This window comes from Mustelus asterias, chromosome 1, assembly GCF_964213995.1.
Source record: "Mustelus asterias chromosome 1, sMusAst1.hap1.1, whole genome shotgun sequence".
In the NCBI taxonomy this organism is placed as follows: domain Eukaryota; kingdom Metazoa; phylum Chordata; class Chondrichthyes; order Carcharhiniformes; family Triakidae; genus Mustelus; species Mustelus asterias.
Genome location: NC_135801.1, coordinates 132,041,799 through 132,063,847, shown reverse-complemented (window position 1 = coordinate 132,063,847; position 22,049 = coordinate 132,041,799). Strand labels below are relative to the sequence as shown.

Genomic DNA, 22,049 nt, shown 5'->3' with positions numbered 1-22,049 from the left:
AGTAGTTGAAAGCAAGGCAGTGATATTTCGCTTAACGATCGCTTGTCTTTTGTGATTGAAGCCATGCTACACTTACAAATACATAATGCCAATTTAACAATCTAAAGGTTTGGTTTTTCAGTACATTATCTATTCACTAGTTCTAATGAAGCAAGCCAGTGCAAGCTCAATGGGCCGAATGGCCTCCTGCACGGTAAAGATCCTGTGAGGGATTATCAACCTGAAACGTTAACACTTTCTCTCTTCACAGATGCCACCTGCTGAGTATTTCTGACATTTTTTGTTTTTATTGCGGATTTCCTGCTTCTGCAGTATTTTGCTGTAATGATAGAAAGTCAATGATGACAGTGTAGTAAATGAAGAATTTGTTTGTACTTACAACAAGTATGGCGGCAATAGCTCCCTCGATAAGTCCAGTCAAGACATCACTCCAATGGTGTTTGTAATCAGACACACGTGAAAGACCCACATAAACTGAACATGCAATTAAGGCAAACTGAATAGTCGGACGCAGCAATCTGGACCAGTCACCCACCATCCGTGCCTGTAGGTAAAGCTGATGAAAAATGTGAAAAAAAGATTAACAACAGTTTGCACTTGTCAGAAACCATACATAAAAGTCCATAAATCCCCAGGGCCTCGTGAGATGTATCCCGGGCTGCTATAGTAGAAGAGGGAGGAGATAGCAGGGACCCTGACAGAGATATTTAAATCTTCTCTGACCACAGGTGAAGTGCCAGATGACTGGAGGATAGCTAATGTACCTTTATTTGAGAAGGGCAGTAGGGATAAGCCAGGAGATTACAGGCCAGTTAGTCTAACATCATTGATAGGGAAATTATTGGAAAACATTCTGAGGTAAAGGATTAATCAATACTTGGAAAGATAGGGGTTGATCAGGGATAGAAACTAGAATCAGGAATAGGCCATTCAGCCCTCCGAGCCTGCTCCACCATTCTGTTTGATCATAAGTAAAGATATTTATTAGTCACAAGTAAGGCTTATATTAACCTTGCAATGAAATTACTGTGAAATTCCCCTAGTCGCCACACTCGGGTGCCTGTTCGGGTCAATGCACCTAACCAGCATGTCTTTGAGACTGTGGGAGGAAACCGAAGCACCCGGAGGAAATCCATGCAGGCACAGGGAGAACATGCAAACTCCACACAGACAGTGACCCGAGCCAGGAATCAAACCTGGGTCCCTGGCGCTGTGAGGCAGCAGTGCTAACCACTGTGCCGCCCCATCATGGCTGATCATCAAATTCAATATCCTGATCCCGCCTTCTCTCCTATCCCTTGATCCCTTTAGCCCCAAGAGCTATAGAAACTAGAATACTCAGCACATATTTATAGCTGGGAGACCCTGTCTAGCTAATTTAATTGAGTATTTTGAAAAGGTAACTATATTGATGAGGTTAGCACAGTTGATGTGGTTTATGTGGACTTCAGTAAGGCCTTCGATAAGATCCCACATGGAAGGCTGATCCAAAAGACTAGAGACTATGGGATCCATGGCAAACTAGATCCAAAATTTGCTTGTTAATAGGAGGCAAAGGGTGATAGCAGAGGGCTGCTTTTGTGATTGGGAGCCTGTGACCAGTGGTGTACCACAGGGATCAGTGCTGGAACACTTGCTGTTATATACAACACCTACATTCATACCCAAATAAGGTTGCAAGTGACACAAAAATTGGTGGTGTTGATAATAGGAAGGATAGTCTTAGGCTAGACTGATTGATCAGCTGTTAAATTGATTAGAGCAATGGCAGGTTGAATTTATCCTAATAATTGTGAGAGGACGCATTTTGGGAGGTCTAATAAAGGAGAGGATATACATAATGAATGGTAGGTCTCCAGAGAGTATTGAAGAACAAAGAGACCTTGGTGTACAAGTTGTAGGGTCCCTGAAGGTGGCAGCACAGATAGATAGGGTGGTGAAAAAGGCATACGGAATGCTTGTCTTCATTAGCCGGGGCATAGAATATAGGAGCAGGAAGGTCTTGGTACAACTATATAAAACATTGGTTAGGCCATAGATTGAGTATTGTACGTAGTCTGGTCACCACACTGTCAGCAGGACTTGTTTGCACTGAAGAGGGTGCAGAGAAGATTCACCAGGATGTTGCCTGGGATGGAAAGTTTCAGCTATAAGGAGATACTGGATAGGCTGGATTTGTTTTCCCTGGAGCAGAGGAGGCTGAGAGGGGATTTGTTAGCAGTATTCAAAATTGAGGGGCATAGATAGGGTAGATCGTAAGAATCTTTTCCCCATGGCAGATGTGTCTAAGACCAGATGGCATAAGTTTAAGGTGAGAGTAAGTGGTTTAGAAGGGATCTGAGCAAAAGTATTTTCACCCAGAGGGTGGTAGAAATATGGAATGCTGCCAGAGATGGTGGTGGAGGCAGGCATTCTCACGACACTTAAGAAGCACTTGGACGAGCATTTAAATCGCCATGGCATAGTAGGCTATGGACAAAGTGCAGATAAATGGGATTAGTATAGAATGGCATTTGATGGTCAGCATAGGAATGTGTGCCGAAGGGCTTATTTCTGTGCTGTGGGACTCTACTCTTCCTTTTGGTAAAGTAACAAGTGTCAAATGTTCATGCAAACGATCTTTCTAGTGTTCCAAAGCCTGTGGTGAAATTCAGTTTGAAATTTTCCATTTCTACTTGTCATAAATTTGAGATATTTCTTAAGCATTAATACTTTTTTTCGTTCTCATCATTAAAAATAAAAGACCTTTGGAAAAAAATTCCCTTCATTGTAAAGCCAAACCAAGCAATGCATAGAATTAAAACCTGCAAAATCATTATGAAACTCAGTTGACCTTTCATTCATGAATTACAATTTCATGATTCATTGTGGGTTCTAGATTACGTATTTAAAAGCAACACAGAGGTGCACCTTAGTGAAAGTGTGAAAAATCTCACCATTATGTCATTTATCTATAGGGTACAATGATGCAGGCTAAATTGTAATTGTCTCCAAATAAAGGGTTTTGCAATGGGAACCCACAGGAATCCTAGCAATGCCTGCCTTTTTGTGAGATATGTGGAACGTTCTTTGTTCCAGTCCTTCACCTCGTTTTCGGAGACACTGATGACTCAATTGCTGCTATTTCCTTCTCATTTCCATAACAGTTATTTAAATTTTCCACCTTCCTTCCACTCTGACTCCTCTGTCCTTGGCCTCCTACATTTTCCAATGAAGCTCGAGGTAAACTTAGGGAACAGCAGCTTGTGTTTCGATTTGGCGCTTTACAGCCTTTCAGACTACGCTGAGTTCAACAATTTCAGATCACAGCCTCTTCTCCATTCAGCAGCTGCTGGTAATAATTCTGCTATTGCAATTTACATTGCTCTAACCCCCATTTGTTGTTTTAATTGTCCCATTGCCATCACCTTTCGCCGTGCACCACAGTTCTTTTTGTCTTTTATAGGGTCATAGCATGGCAACAGGCTCTTCGGCCCAACTTGACCATGCTGCCCAGTTTTTACCACTAAGCTAGTCCCATTTGGCCCATATCCTTCTATACCCGTCGTACCCATGTAACTGTCTAAATGCTTTTTAAAAGACAAAAGTGTACCCGCCTCTACTACTGCCTCTGGCAGCTTGTTCCAGACACCACCCTCTGAGAATAAATTGCCCCTCGGTGAAAAAAGTGCCTTTCAAAATCTCCTGATCATCACAGACTTTCCCTTCTGCCCCTCTCCCTGCCATTCTGTAAAATTTGTAACATCTCTTTTTCTAGTTTTGAGGAATGGTCATCAGCCGGAAACATCAATCTGAGTCTGTGTGTCTCTCTCATCATGGATGCTGCCTGACCTGCAGAGCATTTCAGGCATTTTCTGCCAATTTCAGCAAAATTTCTAATTTGGTACAGCTTGTTCCATGATGCATCTTTATCACTTTGCCTGGCTTAGTAATAGTACAACTTTCTGCCAGTTGAAATTGTTCATTTGATTCAGCAGTATTGCCTTGATCAAATTTTGTTTTGTGACAAATCGTGCCCAATAGATTCATTTCTGCAACATCATGTAACATGGTCGAAACAATCGAATTATCTGCACTCCTGCTGTGTTCAGTTCCATTTTCAACTCTTCAGATACTGAAACAGTCAATGTCTGCAAGTGCCAAGACCTAAACAACATTCAGGCTTGTGTTAATAAGTGGCAAGTCACACCACACAAATGCCAGACAATTATCATTAACAATAGAAAACTTGACCATCTCCCCATGACTTAACAGCATTGGCATCGCTGAATCACCCACCATCAACATCCTGGGGTTACTACTGGCTAGAAATATAACTGGACTAGCTGCATAAATACTGTGGCTACAACAGCAGGTCAGAGGCTGCAAACTGTGTGTGGTGAGTCTCCTGTCTGCCATCTCTATGAGGCAGAAGACAGGAGTGTGGTGGAATACTCTCCACCTGCCTGGATGAGTGCAGCTCCAGAAGCTCGATACAATCTGACCTGCTGTTGTAGCCACAGTATTTATCCAGCTCGTCCAGACCGCTTGATTGACATGTCCATCAACTGCCTTAAACATTCACCCCCTCCACCATGGGCATATCACGGCAGCAGTGTGTACCGTGTACAAGCTGCCAACTCTTCAACAGAATCTGCCATAACTGGGGTCTTTATCACCCAGAAGCACAAGGGCATCAGGCACACAGAAGCACAACCACCTGTAAATTCCCCTTCACGCGAATACCACACTGATTTAGAACTATATCGCTGTTCCTTCACTATCGCTGGGTCAAAATCCTGGAACTCCCTCCCCAACTGCACTGTGGGTGTACCTACAGCACATGACTGCAGCCATTCAAGATGATAACTCACCAGCACCTTTTCAAGGGCAATTAGGGATGGGTAATAAGCGATGCCCACATCCCATGAATTAATTAAAAATAGACTTGCTGGGTGCACATGCTGGCACACAGGATTGGAAATGACTGTAATTGGAGGGAATGGTGAAGCTAGTAGATGAAGACGAGGCTTTTGAATTCAATTTGATGGCAAGACACATGAACACAGATGATATAGAGCAGCCTGTTTGTGTGCAGCTTAGAGAGTATGGGCAGCAACATTTTGCTGTAGTGAAGCTCGGCTGTTTGGATAGCCCAGATGACGTTTCACAGTCAGGACACCAGATGGCTCCCTAGTAGCCAAGCATTTTAAGTACAATGACTATCCAATCAAAATCACTATTTTACCTTTAAAAAAAAAAGTTTCTGAATGTATCGTGGCACAGATTGAAAAAGCTGTAACTTTAGGGTTGAGAGCAAAACATCATTGTTTGAACTTAGTAAAAATTAGATACATTTTCTCAGCTGTGTAAAATTGTAATTCAATATGTAACACAGATAAGCATCGTGCCAGCAACAAATGTTTCTTTTTCTGTTCAACATAATAAACCATCACACAGTGCTTCACAGAGTGCTAACTAACCGGATAGCCAACAGTAATGAGAAAAGGATTAGGTTCAGACAAGTTATCCAGGACATGGTGAAAGAGTTAAGGATGGTGTTTGAAGGGAGTATAGAAAAATGAGGGTATTACAGAGCGTGGGTCTAAGATTTCTGAATGGAGCAATTGGTGGGGGACACTCAGTGACAGCAAAAGTGCTAAGACACATGCTGGCACACAGGATTGGAAATGACTGCAATTGTAGGGAATGGTGAAGCTAGTAGATGAAGACGAGGCTTTTGAACTCAATTTGATGGCAAGACACATGAACACAGATGATATAGAGCAGCCTGTTTGTGTGCAGCTTATAGAGAATGGGCAGCAACATTTTGGACGAGTTGTAATTTAAATATAGTGGAACCTGTGGGGACAATTGTGTCTGGTGGTGACAAATATGTAAATAAGAGCTTTAGCAGAGGGGAGGGTGGAGGCAGATGGAAAGCTGTAGATCAATTTAATTGAGAAAACATTCTGAAGGAGTTTCAAGATTAAAACTAGCTTACTCACTAACTAAATGCAGATTTCACAAATCATTGCACGTGGTACCAATTAACTGGCATTGATTTCAATATTTAACTATTGCATTGCAATACTATTAACTAGCTCTACAATATGTTACAATGATGGGCTGTTGTAATGGACCTGAAAATTAAACCAAGCAAAATATTTCCTGTTGCATAAGGAGATCAAAGAAGAATGTAAATTGTCCTTTGGAAAATCCATGCAGTATAATAGAACTGAAACAAATATGCATGAGAAAGATAGGTTTTGGCTTTGTCAGCTGCACTGAACTATTATTATAAAATTACATTAAAATGTTTGAAACGTATAGAAGTTAAATTTGTCTCAATCGGCTTTTGGTTTAGTCTTCATTTACTACCTCCTCTATTGGATCATATTAAAAGTTCAGGCAATCCACAAGAATGGCATTCAGCTTAAAGTACACTTGCAATAGAACACCATTATAATATGAAGCTATTAAAACCACACTTCATGAAGCCTTATAAGTGTTTCAACTGTCAAACTGCAGAATTCCACCCGCACCCCAAAATATTGAGAAAAATGGAACAGGAACTGAAGAAAATGAATCCTTTGAAACCCACAATAATTCACAAATTCAAGTTGCATAACCTTGCAGTATATGAGAACAATTAATATTCAATGCTGGAGAAATATAATTTCAGTAAGCCAAAATAACTCGAGTATTTCTGGAAATTCATAGTAGTTCACTTTTTTCCAACTGGTTACCCAATGGTTACACCCACAGTGCCAATGGCAACCCACAGCATGTGAACTGCAGCAATTCAAGGAGGCAGCTCACCACCACCTCCTCAAGGACAACTAGGGATGGGCAATAAATGCTGCTCTAACCAGCAAGGCTCATGTCCCATGAATCAAATAAAAAAAAGATTCATACCTGAAATGAGCGGGTTGTCTGATGAGGATAGGAGTTTAGAAGAGTGAGGGGTAACTTGATTGAAGTATATAATATCCTGAACGGTTTCGACAAAGTGGACATGGAAAGGAGGTTTCCTCTTGTCAGTGAGTCCATTATATCATCTGCTATTTGTTAGTGCTTCATCAGAAACTAGGGGCACTGTTTTTAAATTAGCAATTGCCATTTTAGGACATAGATGAGGAGAATTTAATTTTCTCGGAGGACTGTGTAACTTTGGAACCCTCTGCCTCAGAAGGTGGTGGAGGCGGGGTCACAATATCTCTAAGGCAGAGGTAGATAGATTCTTGTTAGGGAAAAGTTATCGGGCATAAAAGGAGAATATGAAACTCAACACATACAGATTAGCCATGATCTTATTGAATGGCGGAGCAGGCCCGAGGGGTCAAATGGCCTACTCCTGCTCCCAATTTGTGTCTTCATAATGTTTCCAGCATTTTCTGCTTTTGTTTTTCATCCATCTATGGGGTGGGGGAAATATGTGCATCATGAATGCTTTAGGTTTCACTAATAAAATGGGAGATATGGAAATCATTGCTGGCAAGGAAGAAAGACTGATAAAATAGTGCAGAGATCCAGCTCCACATTAACGTGGATTGGATACAGATAACTTTTCAGAGGAAGAGAAAACAGATGATATATTTGAAAAAAAATTTTCACACAAGGTCAAACAGAAATGTTGATATCTGATCTATGAAAAGACACGAGAAAGGAAATTAGCTATGGACTTCTGCTATAGTTCACCAAAAGCAGGACGACGCCTGGACCTGAAACTCTGTGGTTAAATAAGAGAAGCACATACAGGAAAAAAGTGCAATTATGATCACCAGCTTCAGTGTACTGGTGGGGAAGTGGGAAACAATAATTCTAAATGGAATTTTCCGACAAAGCATATACAAAATAGGCCAATGATATAATAGAAAATATTTCCCTCCCTCCCTCCCTTCCAGCCACCCCCCTCCCCCCTCAACCTCCTGTGGGTTTTAGGGTGGTGGTGGAGTGTGTGAACCTCACCCTGATTTTACACTGTGTCAGACAAGGCCACAGATGGGAAACCTGCCCTTGCCCCGCTTGAGGCCGAGCCTCAATGTTTAAGGCTGTCAGGCCCAAAAAATGTTATACCCAGAGCAGGAAGTGGGGTGGGGGTGGGCTGTCTCCATCTCTTGAGGCCAAGTCTGAACACCACCCCCCCCACCAACACACACACACACACCCCCCAACACACACAAACACACACATATCCTGGAACGCGATTGCTCCACTCACAACCCTCTGGGCCTTCCCTAGCCTCCCTGCCTGGGATCCACAACACTGTCCTTTTCCTTTGGTTCCCAGACTTGATGTCAAACCTCCTGGTGACCTTCTTCTGGTCACCGCAGCGCTATTGCTACAGGGACTGGAGAGCTCCAGACGATCAGATTAGCCAGAAGCTCTGCAAGGTGGGATCTCCTCCCAAGTGAGGGGCGTACGTCTCCCCTAATGCCAACCTATGCTTGTTAGAGCATAAACTGACAGTGGAGAAGTCAGAATTAGTGGAATGCGTTCCCCACCAAATCTTCAACTAGCAAGAGGCAAGCCCCCACCATCCTAAAAATTCACAATCAAAATGGATTATATACAAGAGTGCATCAAAGTAACTGGTGAAATGGGTCAGGTATCTATCACTTTTTAAGGAACCATTAGAAATTGAATTAAGTTTTTAAGTGTCCAGTTCACCAACAACCTGTCCTGGTTCCCCCATGCTAACACTATAGTTAAGAAAGCCCACCAACGCCTCTACTTTCTCAGAAGACTAAAGAAATTCGGCATGTCGGCTACCACTCTCACCAACTTTTACAGATGCACCATGGAAAGCATTCTTTCTGGTTGCATCACAAGTTGGAGTGAACAAAGAACAATACAGCACAGGAACAGGCCCTTCGGCCCTCCAAGCCCGCGCCGCTCCCCGGTCCAGGATTGAATCCTGAATCCAGGATCCCCGCCCAATTTTCCAGCCTATCTACATACCAATATCCTATCCACCAAGCTGTCCCTCACAGCTACGATGCTTTGTTTATCACAACCTATTAACTCACCCCCACCCCCCCATTCCAGACCATGTGATCTCCAGGGAGAGGCGAAAACCCAGAGTGAAAACCCTGAGAGTGGCTCCTCTCTGCCCAAGACTGCAAGGAACTACAAAAAGTCGTGAATGTAGCCCAACCCATCACGCAAACCAGCCTCCCATCCAGTGACTCTGTCTACACTTCCCGCTGCCTCGGCAAAACAGCCAGCATAATTAAGGACCCCATGCACCCTCACCCCGGACATTCTCTCTTCCACCTTCTTCCTTCGGGAAAAAGATACAAAAGTCTGAGGTCACATACCAACTGATTCAAGAACAGCTTCTTCCCTGCTGCTGTCAGACTTTTGAATGGACTTACATTGCATTAAGTTGATCTTTCTCTACACCCGAGCTATGACTGTAATATTACATTCTGCACTCTCTTGTTTCCTTCTCTAGGAACGGTACAAGTGTGGCCTTACCAATGTCTTGTACAACTTCAACAAGACATTCCAACTCCTGTATTCAATGTTCTGACCGATGAAACCAAGCATGCCGAATGCCTTCTTCACCACTCTGTCCACCTGTGACTCCACTTTCAAGGAGCTATGAACATGTACCGCTTGATCTCTTTGTTCTGTAACTCTCCCCAACGCTCTACAATTAACTGAGTAAGTCCTGCCCTGGTTCAATCTACCAAAATGCATCACCTCGCATTTGTCTAAATTAAACTCCATCTGCCATTCATCAGCCCACTGGCCCAATTGATCAAGATCCCGTTGCAATTGGAGATAACTTTCTTCACTGTCCACTATGCCACCAATCTTGGCGTCATCTGCAAACTTACTAACCATGCCTCCTATATTCTCATCCAAATCATTAATATAAGTGACAAATAACAGTGGACCCAGCACTGATCCCTGAGGCACACCGCTGGTCACAGGCCTCCAGTTTGAAAAACACCTCTACAACCACCCTCTGGCTTCTGTCAAGAAGCCAATTTTGTATCCATTTAGATACCTCACCCTGGATCCCGTGAGATTTAATCTTATGCAACAACTTACCATGCGGTACCTTGTCAAAAGCCTTGCTAAAGTCCATGTAGACAATATCAACTGCACTGCCCTCATATACCTTCTTGGTTACCCCTTCAAAAAACGCAATCAAATTTGTGAGACATGATTTTCCACTCACAAAGACATGCTGACTGTCCCTAATCAGTCCTTGCGTCTCTAAATGCCTGTAGATCCTGTCTCTCAAAATATCTTCCAGCAATTTACCCACCACAGATGTGAGGCTCACTGGCCTGTAATTCCCAGGCTTTTCCCTGCAGCCTTTTTTAAACAAAGGCATAACATTTGCCACTCTCCAATCTTCAGGCACCTCACCCTTGACTATCGATGACCCGCAATTTCCTCCCGAGCCTTCCACAATGTCCTGGGATACACTTCATCAGGATTTATCTACCTTGATGCGCTTTAAGACTTCTTTGAACTAACCCAGAGAAACAAATGGCTGGTAATGCACAAAACTTAATCAGCATGGCAAGGAGTCATCAAATGTGTGATGCAGGCATCAGAGCTACGAGTATTTCTGTTTTAATATTATAAATCATTCGAGCTGGGGATCAGAAAACAATTTCCTCTCTTCGGAGAAACTGGAATTTAGAAGAGTAGGGAAGCGGCAGTGAGACGTTCCTTGGTTGGGAAGGTGGGGTGATGAATGGAAGGTGATATTTAATATGGAAAAATGCCAAGTACTGAGGCTAGGGAAGGGTAATAACGAGTGGTAGTTGACTAATTACTTCTAGACAACATGACACAGCATGAGATCATTGGTGAATCTGAAACAAGCATGTACTGGATCTTGGGATTTTTTTTATTTATTGGATATGGGTGTAGCTGGCTGGGTCAGCATTTATTGCCCATCCCTCTTCAGAGGCATTTAAGACATTGCTGTGGATCTGGAGTACCATGTAGGCACAGAAAGGATGGTCTGGTTTCCTTCACTAAAGGACATTAGTGAACTAGATGGTTCACATTTGACCATGGTTTCATGGTCATCATTCGACTTCTAATTGCAGATTTCTACCGAATTCAAATTTCACCATCTGCCATGAAGAGATTCAAAGCCGACACCCCAGAGCATTGTTTCTGGATTACTAGTCAGAGACCACAACACCACTGCCTCACCCTGTGTAGGCACATGAATGAAGCACAAATCCCAGTGGCTACAATGAATGTACAAGGTTCTGATGAGCACTGTTTTGGTTTGCAGGAGTTAATTGAGAACATTCAAGCATTATTAGCGGTGGAGAAAAGAACAACCAAACTGGCATCTAATTTAAACTGTTAAAACGGGGAGAGCTGTGATTATTTAGTCTGGAGAGAAAAATGTTCAAAAATGGCTCAAATTCAAGATTCTGAAGGGAATAGATAATTTAAATTTCAAACATATCAAGATTACCTAAAATGGTAGAACCAGGGGACACAGGGCAAGTTAAATGACAGAGTGTTTTTTGAAAGAATTTTCAGAACAGAAACAGACTGTTTGGGCGACTGGACTGGACTTGTGTCTGTTTTTCACACAAACCTCATCCCATAATTTTGGATTCCTCCACACGCAGAAGCATCTGCCCTCCTTTTGCCCTAGCGAATTCCTCCCAAAGAAAATTCAGGCCACCCCCAGATCCAACACCTTCAGTCATTCCTGGTACTTCTAACCTTTAAGCTCTGGTTTCATCTTTGTAAATCTTCTTTACAACTTCTCCAGTACCTCTGTATCCCTTTTTGTAATATGGTGGCTGGAACTATACAAAGTACTGGAAATGTGGTCTAATAAAGGCTCTACAGAAGTCTAACATAACTGCCCTGCTTTTCAATTTAGGTTCAAGGACGTTACTCTGAAGGTCACCACGTGGCATGGACTGGCTAAGGATGCAGTAGAATGAGATTGTGCGGAGAAAATAATTGAGAGTTGGATAGATGTTTGAGTAAGAAGGCTACTAAGAATTACTTGCTTTGGTATCAGCCTGGTGAATTGTACAATCATGTGGCCCAGTACTTTCCTAAATTCCTATGTTACCAATTCTTTCAAGGGTTGAGGAAATCGCTGGCTATGTTGCATTTATCGCCCAGCTCTAATCACCATTGAGAAGTTGGTGGTTTGCTACATTCTTGATCTGCTATAGTCCATGTGATGTCGGTACACCCACTGTGATGGTAAGGAGTGAGTTCCAGGATTTTGACCAGCAAAAGTGAAGGATATAGTTCCAAGTCAGAAGAGCTTGGAGGGGAACTTGCAGGTGGTGGTTTTCCCATACATCTGCTGCCCTTGTCCTTTGAGGTGGCGGAGGTTATGGATTTGGGAAGGTGCTATTGAAGGAGCTGCCGTGAGTTACTGCAGTGCACCTTGTAGATGGTACACACTACTGCCACTATGCATTGGTGGTGGAGGGAGCAAATGTTGGAGGTGGTGGATAGGGTGCCAATTAAGCTTTGAGTGATGTTGGAGTTGCACTCATTCAGGCAAGTGGAGATTATTCCATCACACTCCTGACTTGTGCCTTGTAAATGATGGATAGGCTTTGGGGAATCAGGAGGTGTGTTACTTACCACAAGATTCCCAGCCTCTGACCTGCTCTTACAACCACAGTAGTTATATGGCTAATCCAGTTTATGGTGACCCCCAGGATGTTGTTAGTAGGATATTTCAGTGATGGCAATGCCATTGAATGTCAAGGGGCAATGGCTATATTATCTCTTGTTGGAGATGGCCATTGTTTGGCGCCTGAATGGCATGAATATTACTTCTCACTTGTCAGCCCAAGCTTGGATATTGTCCAGGTCTTGCTGCATATGGGAATGGACTGCTTCAGTATCACAGGAGTTCAAACAGTGCAATCAACACAAAAACCTCAACTTCTGACCTTATGACCGAAGGAAAGTCATTGATGAAGTAGCTGAAGATGGCTAGACCTAGGATTCTACTCTGAGGAACTCCTGCAGCGATGTCCTGGGACAGGTGATTGACCTCCAATAATCGCAACCATCTTTCTTTGTGCTGGGTATATCTCCAACCAGCAGAGGGTTTGCCCCAATTCTCATTGACTTCAGTTTTGATAGATGCCACTCTCAGTCAAATACTGCCTTGATGTCAAGTGCAGTCACTCTCAGCTCACTTACCAAGTTCGGCATTTTGTCCATGTTTGGACCGTGGCTGTAATGAGGTCAGGAGCTAAGTGGCCCTAGCAGAAACCAAACTGAGTGTCAGCGAGCAGGTTATTGATGAGTAAGTGTGACTTGACAGTACTATCGATAAACACCTCCCATCACTTTGCTGATGATGGAGAGTTGACTGATGGAAATACAACTGGCCGGGTTGGATTTGTTCTGCTTTTTTGTGGGCAATGTAAAAAATGCGAGAAACTATGGAAAAAGCGAGTGTTCAATAGATTTGGGTGTGAACGCCAAAGTCTTTGGATCGGACGATGAGTTTCCCTTCACCTGGTTTCATATGTTTGAGTTGCATAATTATGCTGCCAATTCCACCTAAACCAATGTCTAATAGTTGATTTATCTGTAGGTGTTGGGCTGGAGCCACATAATTACAGTAGGTATAGACAGGCTGCAATGGTTAACAATGACATTAAATGATGCATCATTTGGTGATTTGTTCATATTTTTGCGAACAGCTCCCCATGTGGTTTATTAATACATAATTAAATCTTAACCAAGAACGTACTGGTTCTCAGCTCATTGAGCCAACAAATCTGTACTCTCAAAAGCATGAATAGATATTTGTGAGCAACAGTTGCTATGAGTGGGGTGAGGTTGGGTTCGACACTATGAGCTAAGATGACTATAATTATCATCATCAGTATTTATCTCGAGTTCATATGATCCTTTGCATTTCCAGAATGCTCGAAGTGACACAACAAACATATATTTTAACAAATTGTCTGAGTTGCTATTTAAGATCACCCTTTGCTGCAGTTCATCTTTTCTGGATATAGGATAGCTACAAAATGCATAGCTGTGATTTAAACAGGATAGAACTTTTCACAGTAAGAATAATGACAATAATTAATGGTGAATCAAAATGTTTTAGAACTTTATCAGCGAAGCTGAAATGTTCTGGTTTCAATTATCAGTCCGGTTCCCTCTTGTGGACTACAGGCCTCTTTGGAAGGCCTAGAAATTAGCCTGTGCCTGAATCAGGCCGTGATCCTGGTGCAAAGCACACACAATGGGGCTCTCCCAAGCAGGCAGTCAGGAAGAGGTGGCCAGAAGTGCTCATTGCAGCTCCACACAGGCAATTAAACATAAACTTACTATTCAGGTAGCAGTCTCCTACAGACTCTTTCATGAATTGCTCAAGACCCTCTCCTCAAAAACCATCCTTTGACTCCTTCATTGTTTGTGATCTACTATCTCTAACCACCTTTTCCTCTCCAAAATCCCTGAATGCCTTGTCATCTCCCAAAACTATTTCCATTTTCCGAGATCTGCGTTTGAATCCCTCCAAACCCTCCGCCCTGCTCCAGTACCAGAACTGCTCTTATCAAAGTCACAAATGGCATCGTATGTGACTGTGGCAAAGATACATATTCCCCCCATGCCCATCTTAAACTGTCTGCAGCCTTTAACATGGCTGACCACACCATTCTTCTCCTATGCCTTTCTTTTGTCATCCAGCTAGATGAGGCTGCTCTAACATGGCTCCATTCTTATCTATCTAATCACTGTCAGAGAGTTAGTGGCTTCTCTTCCTGCTCATGCATTTTACCTCTGGTGTCCTCTGAGAATCGATCCTTGGCCCCTCCTATTTCTCATCTACATCCAGCTCCTTAGCAACTTCATCCAAAGGTACAGTGTTAGTTTTCATATGTACACGGACAGCAACCAACTCTATCTCAACCACCTCTCTCGGCTCCTACACTGTGACTAAGTATCAGACTGCTTATCCAACATCCATGAGCAGAATGGATGAGCACTAATTTCCTCCAATTAAATATTGGGAAGACCGAAGCCACTGTTTTTGTTCCCCACTCCAAACTCCATTCCCTAATCATCGACCCCATCTCTCCCAGAGATTAAACCAGTCTGTTCACAACTTTGATGTCACATTTGATCTGCATATATTCTCATATCCGCGCCATCTCTTTAAATTCATTTGTGGGACATTGGCGGTGCTGGCTGGCCAGCGTTTATTGCCCATTCCTAGTTGCCCGAGGACAGTTGAGAGTCAACCACATTTGGGCCAGACCAGGTAAAGGCAGCAGATTGCATTTCCTAAAGGGCATTAGTGAACCAGATGGGCTTTTCCAACAGTCAACAAAGGTTTCATGGTCATCAATAGATTCTTAGTTCCAGATATATGAATTCAAATTCCACCATCTGCCATGACTTGATTCGAACCTGGGTCCCCAGAACATTAGCTAAGTTTCTTGGTTAATAGTCTGGCAATAATACCACTAGGCCATCACCTCCCCCATCTCTAAAACTGCCTATTTCCACCTTTGTATCATCACTTGACTTTGCCCCATCTCCGCTCATCTGTTGCTGATGATCCATGCTTTTATTATCACTGGACTTGACGACTCTGATACACTCCTGGCTGCTCTTCCACATTCTACCCTCTGTAAACTTGAAGTCATCCAAAACTGCTGAGTGTTACCAGTTTTCCCATCACGTCTGTGCTCGCTGACCTACATTGGCTCTTGGCCAAACAATGTGGTGATTTTAAAATTCTCATACTTCGTTTCAAATCTCTCCATAGCCTTGCCTCCCCCTAGTTCTGTAATCACTTCTAGCCTCTTCCCCCTCTGAAGGGCATTCCCTTAATCCTGGCCTCTTGCACATTACCAATCATAACTGCTCCACAAAAGATGGCTATGCCTTCAGTTTCCTAGGTCTCAAGTTCTGGAATTCCTTCCCCACACCTCTCTACTCACTTTCTTCCTTTGAGACAGTTCTTAAAACCCTATCTATATGACCAAGCTTTTGGTCATCTGAAGTAATTTCTTATGTCTTTAAATGGTTTTGTTTTATAATGCTCCTGTTAAATGCTTTAGGACATTTCATTACATTTGAAGGTGCTAAATAAATATTTGTTGTTGCTGGTTTCACTGTTTAGGGTCCTAAGAAGCTGACCACGGTATGTATAACATATTACATTCAGCAGCAACCCAATTTTCCAAACAACCAATGGTGCACGATTTTCACAAAGGCTTCCTGCACATTTGGGTCCAATTATAGAAAAAGAGCACAGTAGACAATGAGGAGGCCATCATGTTTGCTGATAATTCCCAATTGTTAAAAATACTGAAAATCTATCTGGGTTATGATTGGGAGGTGAGTTTTGTGTGGAAGGGCAGTGCTGTTGAGCAATAGGAAAACCTGAAAAAAATGGGTTTTCCGAATGTACTGTCAATTTTAATCCAAGAGTTGCTTTAAGTGGGGTTTCAGTCAACACAAGAAGCCTGATTGACAGGCTGGAGGCCCTTCAGACAGGACGTTTGCTTCATATAACGTGACTGAAGCCTAAGATTGCAGACAGGTAAGCAAGGTCATGGAGGAGGATTCTGGTCGCAGTGGGGATGAGGTGGAGCACGGCATCCAATGGGGAAGCACAGGGGGGGCGGTTTTGATCATAAAGACAGGAGATGGCACTTTTGCGGGGGGGGGGGGGTGCGGTTTATTGTGGGTCTGGAGGAAACACTTGTGTTTCTTCCGGTCCACAAACAGTGCAATAAAAGTCATGGATTCAGCACTTGCACCGCTGCCAAGGCCTGGGAAACTCTGCTGCCCATAGTCAATGATAAAATGACTATTTAATGCAGGCATGCAGCCTCATGATATTAAATAACTATGCATCCACTATCTGAGAGTGGATTGGTTGACTGAGACTTGTTTCCACATTCAGCCAAAGGTTTCTTATTCTCTAAAGAGGGTTAGGCACCCTGAGATGGAGTTTGAAATTCTGTAAAGCATATTTAAATTGCCAGAGCTGCAAGTTAAATTTAAGACCCAATTGTGCTCGTGTCCCTTGATTTATAATGGGGCAGGGAATAAAAATGTTATGATTATTTTTGTTCACGCTCAAAAGCTTGAGGCTTTTTTTTTTGTTTGTGCTCATTCTCAGCTCCTTCTTCTCCACAAGCAACACCATTGCTTGCTGCTTGGAACATCTGGTTCCAAGAGTTGGTTCCGCTAATTAGCTTAAACTTATACTGAGCTTTAACAGCACGACTACAGCTTGAACAAATCTGATTATATTCATCTCTCTGCGTGCTCTCAAGATTTGTTTTTTGCTGACGATGAAACTATAATGTCTGAAGGAGTTGATTTTCATCTGGCCAGCATTCAACAATGTTGATTAGTTGCATCTGTGTCTTTCAAACACTTGAAAAGTCAAAGTTTAATCAAATGGCATTTGCTATTGTAAACTGAATTTGTGTCCGAGTATATAATAAAGCATTCATTAGAAAATGTGCTGTGCCTTTACATTCTTTCAGAGTTCTACTCAGCAGGGGGAAATGAATATCAAGGGAGCCTAAATCACACCCTTGTTTAGTCTTTGTACTTGACTGTATGACATTTGCTCAGTTACACCTACTGACTGTATGTCACAAACGTGTCTTTATCGACAATTTCTATCATAGAATACATATGGGAATTTATACTGCAAAAAGTAAACAGAGTGTGAGAAAGTAAAATGGTCCATATTATTTAAAAAATGGAGTTCCTCCTATGCCAGTTCAGTGTCTGTTCAAAGGCAATTCACCTGAGCGTATAGTTAGTAAACAAAGCACCTGGTGTGAAACCGAGACATATTGAGCTCACTCTGTGTTATTACCTAATCGAAGCTATTCTTCAATCTGACTCAGTTGCACTGGAGCAGGTTAAATAAAGTCACAGGATTCCTACTGTGTGGGTGTCAGATGAGGGCAGGATTGGGCATTGCTTTGATGCCCTCCACATTCAATGGATCCAGTCCCACATTGAAGAATTACCACTCAGGCAAGGTACTGAACAAGAGCAGGTAGAAAACAATGCACAAATTATAGGAGGTGTCAAAATTATATTCGATAACAAATGCTTTTTACTGTGTTTAATCAATATTAGTCCCTATAACTGGGTAAACCATGATTTCTTTCACTCTCCAAATTAAAACCAGCAAAATACTGGAGTAGCTGATATCTGAGTCACTGGCAAAATGCTGTATCGTACAGCTGCAGAGTCACCACAGGGAGTTGTGATCCATTTCACTGACAGATTCCTTGTACTATTTTTACCTTCTTACCCCACCAGCGTGAGACTAAAATTGTTCAGTAGTTGAGTCACTCATAGTTTTTCAATGATTGTCCATTCAAGCCATAAAAGCTAATTCAATAAAGCATATTTAATTGAGGCAATGCAACAAAATGGTTAATTAAAATGAAAAAATAAAGAAAATTGTTACAAATCCATTTTAAAACAATGTTAAATGCACACATAGAATAGGGACACGACTGGGCTTCCCCCCAAGATTGCATTATCTCCATTCATGGTTCATAACTTGCTAAACAGCACTGTCCAAGCTTTTAAATAAAGAATTGGGCATTTGGACAAAGCACAGGGGAGCTGCTGATAACTATGGAACTAAACTCTAGCGCAAGTCATTGCCAGGAACCCAGTGAAGAAAACTGGAAAATAAATGGTCAAGTTGTATGATTATTCAAATTAAAATATACTTGACCACAGCATGCTAAATTTGCTAGTTTAAAACATATTCCTATCATCACAAACACACACATTTGAGGATGTGGTTTGCAATTGGCATGTCAGGAAATTCTTAACTACACTAGCTGTGAATTAGATGCTATTGCACACAGTCCTTTGTTTCCTGGTCACTAAGCAAATGGAGTCCATTGTTAAATTTACTTTATGAATCACACTGTCGTTAGGCAGTAAGTCACGCTTGTTATTTTGCTGTTACCTAATGCAATTAACACCAATACACTGTTCTTGCAAAGTAGCAATGTACCTGAACTGGAATGGGGATCTGTAGATGATTCACTGAAAGGCAGATTCTCCACTGTACTTATTCTCATAATGTGGAGATGCCGGCATTGGACTGGGGTAAACACAGTAAGAAGTCTCACAACACCAGGTTAAAGTCCAACAGGTTTATTTGGTAGCAAAAGCCACTAGCTTTCGGAGCTCTCGCTGCAAAATTTGTAAATTGAGTTTGTGTCTTTATATGCCCTGTTTATGAACTGAAATCCCACTCACCTGACGAAGGAGCAGCGAACGCTCCGAAAGCTAGTGGCTTTTGCTACCAAATAAACCCGTTGGACTTTAACCTGGTGTTGTGAGACTTCTTACTTATTTTCATACGCAGCCTTCATAACTACACACTATAATGAGAATTAAACAATTGTAGAACCACAAAAAAGATTAACTTTGGAGAATTCTCAAGATAAACTAGTGACCCTCATTTCTACAGATACTTAGTACAGCCACTCCACTGCTGAGGACATTCTTTCATAAGGCCATTAGATATAGGAGTAGAATTAGGCCATTCAGGCCGTCAAGTCTGCTCCGTCATTCAATCAAACTATCAATCCCAAATGGCACTTATTTCAATGCTATAGTAATTTCTCTAAATGTCACGTGTAGGGAAAACCCATTAATGTGCTTACCCCTTTAAGAAAAAAATGACAATCAAACGTTCTAACAAATGGGGCCAAGCACTAAAACATTTGAAACATTTTCTGCGTAACTGACATGTTTAATTGAAATGTTCCTTTCTACTGGTTATCCTCCATCGAGAAAGGATAGTACTCTTTGATAGGTCAGATACAGCAAAACTAAAACTTCTTGTATAGATAAACCAAAACAAAATTGGTATCTTGAAAAATACTTTACACAAATTTGAGGCCATTCCAAGTCAACGTACAGCTACCATTCAAAAAGACGCTTAAATCCCAGTCTACGTGAACTAGGTCACTTGGTAAAGCATTAGGAATAAGCTACTTGGGGTGAGAGAAAATAAATCCTGCACTTTAAAAGTACAAAATCACCCTCCACTGCTCACTATTTCACTAAAGCAAATGCAGTGCAGCCCTAGTTCAAGGAGGAAATTTTGATGTAGATTCTCACTAAGAGGCGTACGGTACGAATAATGGCCCGAATATTTTGTCCGTTGGGTGCGCCTGTAGGCAGGACTGGAAACAGGCGCAAAACTTGCTTCCGGCTGCAGTCAGTCCCAGAACGAATGTGAAACATGCGCTGGGAAAGGCTCAACACTGCCAGGGAAGAGGGCAGGCACCGAAGGAAGTGAGGGTACAGGCTGGCACTTCTAACGTGTTCCCTCAGGGAGACGGACACAACAAGAGCCGTCTCGGGGAACCGCACACCGGTGAAAAAATAAATTAACAATCGGAAGATGATGCACAGAGGGTGTAGGCAGCACATTTAGACATAAACCTGAGTCGCCAGACACCTTTTCAAATTTTATTTCAGCCTGGGGCAGTTCACCCCGCCCTGCACTGAAGTTGAAACTTAGGAGTAAATAACTAATCACCTGTTGTAAAATTACATTCAACTGGCCCCTTCTTGGGTTAAATTGCCTGCTTGATGGTCTGTGGTTGCGTTTCAACTCTCATGCCCACCGTCAACTGAAAGAGTGCGCAAAAACATTGGGACATTCGGCCAACATCTTACACGATTTCACGCGCTTCTGGTTACCCGGACAAACAACCTAAAATTTTGGTTAATATCTTTATCAATAGCAGGTGAGGTATGGAATGCTTTACCAAATCGATAAAGGGACCCATTGCATGTTTTAAGGGATTTATTTGAAGCAGAGTGTTACAGGTTAATGGGATTGAATTTTGGATTGGTCTAACAAAGAGCTGGATCAGACATTACCAGCCAATAATTTATTCCTGAGAAGTAAACATCTATGGTTTTTAACTGAATGTTATTTGTATTTACAGCTTAATTCGAGTGTTCACAAAACCCACGTTCCACCCAGTTAACTCCCTCAAATGGCAGGAGTGAGCTCACACAGTGTCCTGCCAATGCAGGCAATGCTAAGTGCTGTTCTACTCAGCAGGACCTGCTTTCCGTTGAGAGCGACTACCGCGAAAAGTTTAAATAAGCAAAATACTGTGGATGCTGGAATCTGAAACCTCAAACAAGGTGATGTTTTTAAAATATTCCAGGAAATTGAAGCCATCCAAAAAAATGCACTTAAGAGAAATACCAAATCAGAAAGACCAAAAATTGCACCTCTACTATCCCTTTCAACATCAGAGAACGTACAACAGTGGTTAGCACTGCTGCCTCACAGCGCCAGGGACCCGGGTTCAATTCTGGCTTGGGTCACTGTCTGTGCGGAGTCTGCACATTCTCCCCATGTGTTTCCTCAGGATGCTCTGGTTTCCTTCCACAGTCCAAAAGATGTGCTGGTTGGGTGCATTGGCCGTGCTAAATTCTCCCCAAGTGTACCTGAATAGGAACCGGAGTGTGGCGACTTTCACAGTGGGAGTTTCACAGTAACTTCATTGCGGTGTTAACGTAAGCCTACTTGTGAAACTAATAAATAAACTTTAAAAACATAAATTGTGAAAACCAAGATGTGATTTTGGAATTTGGTTTCATGCAGCTGAGCAGCAAGATATAGTGGTTAAAAAGTGGAAGGGAAGCCAGGATAGACACTGACTAGTTGTTTCCCTTGATTGGATAATCTTTCTGGGTCAAAGGGGTACACTTAGGGGATAAGGAGTCAATCATCTAGGACTAAAATAAAGAGAAATCTCTTTGCTCGGAGGGCTGTCCTAAAAAGGTTTCCCCGCTATCACTATCCACCCTATCTAAACCTCTAATCATCTTATATGTTTCAATAAGATCCCCTCTTAGCCGCCGCCTTTCCAGCGAAAACAATCCCAAATCCCTCAGCCTCTCCTCATAGGATCTCCCCTCCATACCAGGCAACATCCTGGTAAACCTCCTCTGCACCCTCTCCAAAGCCTCCACATCCTTCCTGTAATGTGGGGACCAGAACTGCACACAGTACT

At 42.4% G+C, this 22,049-nt stretch overlaps 1 protein-coding gene across 4 annotated transcripts in view; it reads right to left on the bottom strand.

The window, feature by feature from the left end:
* plpp1a (phospholipid phosphatase 1a) overlaps nucleotides 1-22,049 on the bottom strand; it is a 94,185-nt gene that overhangs the window by 3,813 nt on the left and 68,323 nt on the right. For all 4 annotated transcript variants that reach the window (XM_078219161.1, XM_078219155.1, XM_078219172.1 and 1 more), the window contains one exon: nucleotides 380-556. In XM_078219161.1, coding sequence (XP_078075287.1) covers nucleotides 380-556 — 177 coding nt within the window. The remainder of the gene's footprint in view (nucleotides 1-379; nucleotides 557-22,049) is intronic.